General features: G+C 66.1%; 2 protein-coding genes and 1 non-coding gene across 3 annotated transcripts; 1 reads left to right on the forward strand and 2 right to left on the reverse strand.

The window, feature by feature from the left end:
- Positions 1 to 173: 173 nt before the first annotated feature.
- Positions 174 to 2843, reverse strand: H696_00345 (hypothetical protein; the record flags this gene model as incomplete). The annotated part of the gene is made up of 1 exon (XM_009494193.1): positions 174 to 2843. The coding sequence occupies one exon, from the start codon at positions 2841 to 2843 to the stop codon at positions 174 to 176; it is 2670 nt and encodes an 889-aa protein (XP_009492468.1).
- A 584-nt stretch (positions 2844 to 3427) lies between these two features.
- On the forward strand, positions 3428 to 3500 carry H696_00346. Its single transcript has one exon. It is a non-coding gene; the product is annotated as a tRNA-Ala (tRNA).
- Positions 3501 to 3836: 336 nt separating this feature from the next.
- On the reverse strand, positions 3837 to 5800 carry H696_00347 (hypothetical protein). The gene is made up of 2 exons (XM_009494194.1): positions 5199 to 5800; positions 3837 to 5011 (listed from the first exon to the last, which is right to left on the reverse strand). The coding sequence occupies exons 1-2, from the start codon at positions 5601 to 5603 to the stop codon at positions 4448 to 4450; spliced, it is 969 nt and encodes a 322-aa protein (XP_009492469.1). The 5' UTR covers positions 5604 to 5800; the 3' UTR covers positions 3837 to 4447.
- Between the last annotated feature and the right edge of the window lie 2438 nt (positions 5801 to 8238).

Below are 8238 nucleotides of genomic sequence, written 5' to 3' on the forward strand. Positions count from 1 at the left end.
CCCCCCCCCCCCTGCGACTGGCAATCGAAGAGGGCAGGGCCCAGGAAGACACGCACGGGCGCGGACAGATGGATTGGGCCGCGTGCGCTTGTGTGCACATGCCCCCCGTGTGCCTTTGTGCTTGCCGGGGAGATTGGTGGATCAGGTGCGTTGGCAGTATATTGTGTATATTGTCATGCGTTGGCCGGCGATTTGCCCTGGGCCCCGATCGCCTGGAGCCGGGCCACCGGCGCATCGAGGGCAAAGTGCGAGTGCACGCGGAGGAGTTCGAGCAGAGGCCCATCCAGGGCGGACAGGAGATTGCGAGCAGCTGCCATGCGGATGGGGGCGGCCCCGGGGCGCCGGGCCAGATCGGCCGACAGGGTCAGTCCAGCAGCCGCCAGCGGCGCCAGAGTTGACAGGATGGCCGAGTCCTCGACCAAGGGCTCCGTGGCGGCGTCCAAGAGTCGGCCGACGCCTGCACAGGCAATGGTCAGGGCGCTTTGGTCATCGGTCGCCCGGGGGGGCTTCGCTCCGGGCGCTGCCGCTGCCGCCGCCAGGGAGAGCTGATTCTCACGAAGGGCACGCAGTAGCCACTCCTCAGCCGGGTCAGGTGCATCCATGCTTCGTGGCCCGGAGGACCGATGGCACTGGCGTTGCCAAGAAAGCACCAGGGCCTCCAGCAGGATCGAGCGTGCGGTGGCCAGGCTGGCAAGCGGCCCGCCGGGCGTGGTCCGATGCAAGAGCAATGCCGCCTGCTCGGGGGCCAGGTGATCCGGCCGGGAAAAGTGGCTCAACAGCAGGAGCAGGGCCTCGGGGGCAGACGTGTCGTCAATCGAATGCAGGAGCGCCGGTGCGCCGGTCCAGGCGAGGGCCCCATCCACCGCGGCCCGGATTGCGGCCTCGGACCAGGCCCCGCCGGCGGAGCAGCTCCCAAAGCCAGCGCCCTCGGTAAGGGGAGCAAGGAGGAGCCGCTTGCCGAGCAGGTAAAATCCCTGGTCTGCCAGGGCCACGCCCGTGTCGGAGACATGGCGATCAAGCAGCTCGTGGGCCAGGCACCGGGGCCGATCCACGAGGGGAAGCATGTCCGCATCCTCGGACGGGGGACAGGCCCGCGCCAGAGCGCGACAAGTGTCCAGGAAGAGCGGCTCATGGCCGAGGGCCGCCGGAGGCCGGCCCAAATACAGCTGCAATAGGGCCAGCACCAAGGCCCGGTGGAGGCCAGCCGTCGAGGGCGGGGCCGGGGAGCCGGCGGCCGGCGGCGGGGATGCCGGCCGTTCGGCCCCGAGGCATTCCGTGAGATCGTAGTGCTCCGGCGTGAGGATGGGCAAATGGTCGGGCGGGATGTGGCCGGAGTATCGGCAATCGGTGGGCGGCTCATGGTCAAGCAGGGCCCACAGCTCGCATGGGGCCGGGGGCCGGGAAAAGGGCACGTCGCCAAGGATGATGCCCCGGCCATCCGGCGGCAGGGATGCCGGCGAAGCACCGGCCGGGGGACAGCAAACCAAATGCCAGAGGCGCTGGACGTCGTGGGCCACAGAGCGGCCCGGAGCCAGGAGTCCGCGGGAAAAACGCGTGCACGAAGCCAGAGCAGCTAGCAAGCCAGCAAGGCGAAGGGCCCTCGAAGTGCCGGGATGCCGGAGGGGATCTCCCGCAAGGAAGGAGAGAGCCAGCTGGCTGAGAACCAGGAAGAGCCAGTGCCCCGGGGCGGGCAGGTCCCCATGGGGGCCGGCCTGGAGGTGTACCGGGTCGGAGGGGGATGCCCGCAGGGCCAGTACCAGCTTGGGGTCCTCCGGCCCGTGGGCATTGTCCCGAAGGAGCTGCATGGCAAGGGACACCAGGAGCTGGGGAAGCCAGTGGCGAGTGAAGGTGGGACGCAGGTGCAGCCAGGCGAGTGCCAGGCACAGTGCATGGCCCAGCCCGCGAGCAGGCTCGCTGAGGGCCAGGCCGGACCCCAGCTCGGCCGGCTGGCAGCCGCGGATCCAAAGAAGCCCCGGGGCCGAGAGACAGGCCAGCAGATGGGCCGGGTGCAGGGGCAGCTGGGCGAAGAGGTGGCCGGCATTCACGGCGCCAGTTGGAGATGCGCCAGCATGCTGGACAAGCAATTGGGCCACCAAGTCCGGGCAGAGGGTGGCCGAGAGCAGGAGGTCCGGCAGCTCGGCCGGGCCGAGCCCGGAGAAGGTTCGTCGCCGAATGAAATCCGCAATTGACCGCTCAAATGCATGCAGCTCTGGCGGGCGAATGGCGTGGAGGAAGCGCCGGTGCAACGCGCTTGCCAGGGACTCGGAGGGGGCCCCCAGTGGCTGGGGCTCCAGCCGGAAGCCGGGGCACGCCGGCCGGCAGCGGCAGGACGACCGGGACAGGGAGGCCGCCCCGGCATCACAGGCTGGCGAAGTGCCGCCGGGCGTCGCCGGGGAGGCGGCCTGAGAAGCGAAGGCCAGAAGGTGGGTCTCCGCCGGGCGGCTGTGAAAGTAGGCGCGCGTGCACTCGAACAGATGCCAGGCAGCGCTTGGGTCGAGAGAGTAAGCAGCGGCGGTGGTGCCGGTGCCGGTGCCGGTGCCGGTGCCGGTCGGGGTGGCGGCGGCGTCGGTGACCGGTGGCCGGGCAAGTTGTCCCAGGGCGCGGGTGGCTTGGCGTATGCCGATGCCGGACGGTCCGGCCCCGGGGATTGTTCCGTTGAGGACCGCCACAAAGAGGGCACACGCATGGTGGAAGTCCTCCCAATGACCGAGGTGGGCCCGGGCGCAGGCCGTCTCAAGCACCTGTCCCGGGGTGTAGGTGGCGGAAAGGCGCCGGAGGAGGCGAGCCGCCGAGTGCGCCACATGCACGTGGTCCTCCGGCGGCGGAAAGGGGTTCCCAATCATCAATCGGCGGGCGAGAAAGGGGGAGCGGGGAAGGGGAGTCGAGAGGGGAGTCGGGAGGGGGGCAAGTGCCCGAAGCAGGCAAAAGCCCCGCCAGCGCAGGGCCGCGTGTTTTTGGTCGGGATCTTGGCTCGGTTGTGGGTGCGGAGCCCGGAAGCAAACAGCTTGGCCCCGGGGACGAGGGCCTGTCCGGCGAGTGGGGACACACGCGAGGCCGGGCAAAGTCCCAGGCGTGCCTCTGGCCTGGGCCAGAAGGCGACACCCGCCCCCGCCGCCCTCGGGGGAAACCCGGCGCGAGGGGGCAGGACGCCGCGGAATCCGGCACGGGGACGATGTGTTCTCTCAGGGCACGCCAGCCGCACTCGGGGTGACGCCGGACCCGCCTTGGGGCGCATGTCCCCAAGGGTGCGCCGCCCACCAATGCCACCGGTGCAGGGACCAATCCTGGGACCTGCACCCGGGGGGGGGAGGCTCCCTGGCTGGCCGAGGATCGGGACTGCCAGTGAGGACCGAAGAGCGCGCAGCCCGGGCACGAGGCAATCCGCGTGGAGACAAAAGGTCTCCGGGATGGCCTCCTAGCAAGATCTGGGGGCGTAGCTCAAATGGTAGAGCGGCCGCTTAGCATGCGGCAGGCAGGGGGATCGATACCCTCCGCCTCCATTCTTTTTATGCCCCGCGCAGGCCTCGCCTTTTTCTCCATCGGTGCAAGCACCCCCACCCCTTCAAAAAAAATGCCCTCACACCCACAGACCGAGAGGGGGGGGGACAACGCGCGTAAGCAAAGCGCCGAACACGGCGCGCTGATGCAAGACAGGAAACCCACACAGCAAAGAGCGCGCATGGCCGCGTCGCCACAAACAAGACACACACAGACACACGGGAAAAAGCAGCACACGGGGGAGGTGGGAGGAAACTCAAGGACCATGTAAATTTTTACGGGGGAGACAGGGGGAGAGGACAGGGGGGGAGAGAGAGTGTAGCCTGCGCATGGTGGGGGGGGGGGGGGGGGGACCGGGACACCGGGGGGGGAGGGGAGGAACAAGAACCGGGTTTCAACACCCCCTTCCATGGCCAGCGCGCGCGCACACGTCTGGGCGGCGCGCGTGTGGAGAAAATGTGTGTGCGTGCGTGTGCTCGCGCGTGCGCCCCTCTCCTCCTCCTCCTCCTCCCTCGACAAGCGCGGGAGGGGGGAAGAAGGAGAGGTCGGCTCTCTTTTGGGTTTCTCCGTGCCCGGGGCCGGAATGAACACCCATCCCCCCCGTCCGCACCGGCCTCAACGGTAACCTGCCACTCGGTAGCTGCAACACACGCCCCCGCCCACCCTTGCATTGCGACACAGCGCGATGGAAGGCGAGGGAGAGAGAGAGAGAGAGAGCCACAGGGAAGGGACACAGAGAACGAGGGGGGGAGGGGAGGGAGAAACACACGCACGCGCGCGCTTCATCACGCGCACACATGCGCGCACAGCAGGGGGGAAGGAGAGAGACAGAGGAGAAGGGAAGCACACGCAAGGCGCGCGCGCGCGCGCATGGCCGGGCGCACCGCGCCGCCTACTCTTACAAAAGCGCACAGACGGGAAAGGGAGAAAGCGAATAAGCGGGTTTCACTTACTTCTTGGCAGTCTTGCGGGGCTTCTTCTCCGGGGTGGGGGACTTCTCCTTCTCGTCGTCGTCGAAGTCGCCATCCTCCTCGTCGCTCTCGCCCTCCTCGGCGTTGGCGCGGGCACGGCGGGCCTTGCGCTTCTTGGTGCGGTTGCGCTGGGCAGTGCGGAGCTCCTTCAGCTCCTTGACCAGCTCGGGCTCATCCTGAACGCGGGCGGTCAGCTGGACCATGGTGTCGTTGACGAGCTTCTCGAAGGTGGCGCGCTGCTCGGCGGCCTCGGCCTCGTAGGTGGCCTTGTCGGGGGTGGTCTCCCACATGGAGGCGAGCTCGGTCATGCGGCGGGAGGCGGCGGCCTTGCCACCGACGGCCGGCTGCAGGACACCATCAACCAGGACCTTCTCCTCGTTCTCCTTCACCTGCTGGTAGTTGCGGGTGACGAAGATCAGGTAGGCGGAGCGGGGGCGGGCGGTGCCGTGCTTCTTCAGGTAAGCCAGGACATCCGAGCGCTTGACGGTGAACCAGATGGCATCCGGGTCCTCGTGGACAATCTTGTTGGCCTGGTCGAAGACCTGGATAGCGGGGGGAAGAGAGAGAGAGGGGGGGAGGGGGAAGGGATGGGGCGACGTTGAGAATGGGGGGGTTAGCGGGGGGAGGGAGAAGGAAGGAAAGGAAGGGAGGCAGACGATGCCAGGCCGCCACACAGGCCACGACATGGCCAACAAAAAAAAGGAAGGAAGGCGCGGCAGCATGACGCACCTCACGGCGCTCCGGGCCGAGCTCGCGCCAGCAAGCAGCGACATCGCTCAGGAGCGAGCGGACCTTGCGGTCCTGGGGGATCTGCTGGAGGGCCCACTTGGTGAAGGTGATGTAGGCCGAGGGGTTGGGGCGCTTGCCGATGACATCGAGCACCTCCTGCACGGTGGGCGGGGGGAGCTGGCGGATGAACTCGGAAATGCTGGCAGTGTCGGACATGGTGGTAGTGCTGTTGGTCGTAGCACGAGTGGTGGGGTTAGAGTTGACCATGAAGGGATTCGACTGCTGGGAGCTCACCGGGTTGGTGGAGGAGACGTTCAGCGACTGGAACATCGACGGCAGGGAACCGAAGGGCGCGCGGACGACGCGCGACGCGAACGACGAGGCGAACATCAGAGAGCGAGACATTCTGACCGGCAATGAGGAGAGGGGTGGCTGGATGACACGCAAAAGGGGGTGGGGGGGGGAAAGAGAGTGCAAACAACCAAAAGGCCTTGTAGACTCTAGCCCGAGTGGGGAGAGCAGGCCCGGTAACTGAAAACGGGGGGGGGGGGGGACGACAAGAACAGAGACACTGCACCACTTGCGAATGGGGACACACACACACACAGTGACACCCAAGGGGGGTGAGAGAGAGAGAAAGAAAGAAAGGGGAAAGGATGACACCGGGAAGGGGTAGAGACAAAAGGACACGGAGGCCCACACACGGGGCACCGTGTTGCGGGCACGAACCCAGGCCCCCCCCCCAGCCCCAAGGCGGGGTAAAGAAGCCTAGCGTCAGGGACCATAGGACAGGCAAGCCCCGGTCTCGCGCGGGTGGAGAAAGAAAATAAAAAGCGGCAACAAAGAATGCACCAACCCTACCCTAGCTAGGGTTGGTGCAGCGCCGCGAACGGCCGACCCCCAAACTAAAAGACGGAAGGGAAAATAAAACGGCAAAGGCTGGCATATGTGCGCACGGGTGTTCCCCGGCAGAAAGAAAAAAAAAGAACCGAGGGCCGCCAGCCCCACTTCAGGGAAGCGCTGCTCTCTCTCTCTGGTTCTGGCGAGAAGAGAGGAGCGCGCGCGCGCGCGCGAGCGACCGGCTAGTCAGCCGAAAGACGCGCATACACACATTGCGCACTCACAAAAAATGAGACAGCAGAATAACGGCATAGGAACGCTATTCGCCTGGGATGTACACGTCATGTGACACCGGGAGGGTGTGATATGCGACATTGTGGAAATGATTTCCGCGCATGCGCCCATTTTTGCTCTCGCATCCAGGAGGGGGGGTGAGAGACACACGTACCACAAAAACAGACGATGGAGAGAAAGAGAGGGAGCACGCGCGCACATATGCACAGCACACACAGACGCGCCGGGTCTCAAGTAAGCCCCATGTGTCGGGCTTTCTCGCTCTCCACTCCATTTGCTGATTTGTGATCGTCGTCCCGACGGATGGTGGGAGAGAGGGGGCTGCGCGCCGCCAGGCATACAGACAGACAAAGGTGCATAACATGCACGCCACACACTAAAGGACAGGCAAGAGAACCACAGCCACGTACGCGTGTGTCGCCCCCTTCCCCCCCCCTCACCATCGAGAGTAAGGAGGAGACACAATCGGATAAGGAGACAAGAGCACTGGGGGGAAGGGAGGAAGATGGCACAAATGAAAATACCACGGCCGATCATCATGGCCGACCACCAACCATAACCGGAGGATGGAGAGGGGGCACACGGAAGGATGCGCCAGCAAACGAAAGGGAGAGAAGGCGAGCGAGTAGAAAGAGACACATGTGTGACATCGGAGACGAATGTGCCGCCCCCCCCCCCGCCCCCCCCCCCCCCCCCACATCTCACCGAGGAGCAAAGAGAGGAGAGTGGGAAGGAGCGTGCGTGTGCATGCATGTGAGCAGGCCGCCGCCGATCGAAAGCGGTCGTAAGGGACCACCCCCATCCGGTCGCGTCGCCCCCTCACACGCAGAGCACAGGACACAAGGGGGACACGAGGACACTGGCACTGGGGAAAGCGAAATTGAGAAACGCAAGGCGATGGAGTGGCGCAGGAGTGGCGGATCAAGCACCCGCGCGCACGGGCGGCCAGCCGCGAAAGGACACCCCGCCGACGCCCGGTGGCACAGAGAGGCTGCGAGGATCACACTATGACAATGTGAACGCCCTGCCAGGAAAGGGATAGGCACGCGCAGAGGGAACTCGAGAGGAGAATCCCACCGCGCGCATGTGAGAAAGGGGAGAAGGGGGCCATACTGTGCTGCATCAACAAGCGGCAGCTCCCCCGTGCCCACACTGTACTCGCTGATGGGAGAGAATGCTGCTGCTCTGGATGATGGCTCTTGCTGTCGCTGTCGTCGCTGTCGTCGCTGTCGTCGCGGCCATGTCTCGCCATGACATGGGGAGGAGATGTGGAAGAGGGGTGGGGAGAGGGAAACGAACCTGCGGATGGGGGACAATCTAGAGCAAGACCGATCGCGCCGGGCCACAACAAAGAGAGGAGGCGGGAGGGGAAGAGGGAAGAGACGAGTCAGAAAATGCCATGCAGCGCGAGTGCCACCGCCATCGGGGAGCGAGAGGAAGAGCGCCGGGGGCCCTGACATCGGTCGGCAGGCGCGCATGCGCGCCTGCCCGGACACGGTGGCGGATCCATGAGGGGAGTGTGATGCCAGTGTGACACATGGCGCAGGGCCGGGCCGCTGCGAAGGGGCCGACCGCCTCGAGGCGGAGAGCCGCGCCCAGGGGAGCTCGATCCCATTTGGAGATGAGAGGAGCGCGAGGGAGGAAGGCAAGAAGCACACGCGGGCCTGCACACAAGATGGGGGGGGGGGGGATGGCGCGAGGGGTGGAGCGGGGGAGGGCATGTTGCGTACTCGGTGCTTAGAGAGAGCAGTGGCCGAATGTGTGCGTGGGGGGGAGGGGAGAGGGAGGGGAGGCCTGTGGGGTCGTTGAGAGCGTCCAAGTGCCTGAGGGTGCCGAACGGTGGTGAGCTGCTCGGGGAGAGGGAGGGAAGGTGCCTGGCAACCGGGCGAGGATTCGCTCGGGGGGA

Source organism: Fonticula alba (genome assembly GCF_000388065.1).
Source record: "Fonticula alba strain ATCC 38817 unplaced genomic scaffold supercont2.1, whole genome shotgun sequence".
NCBI classification, from domain to species: Eukaryota; order Rotosphaerida; family Fonticulaceae; genus Fonticula; species Fonticula alba.

Bases quoted from the DNA above. Each gene is read 5' to 3' on its own strand.
- H696_00347 (XM_009494194.1), bottom strand. From the start codon at position 5,603: ATGTCTCGCTCTCTGATGTTCGCCTCGTCGTTCGCGTCGCGCGTCGTC. The intron at 5,012-5,198 runs GTGCGTCATGCT...CCCGCTATCCAG, and splicing joins TCGGCCCGGAGCGCCGTGAG to GTCTTCGACCAGGCCAACAA.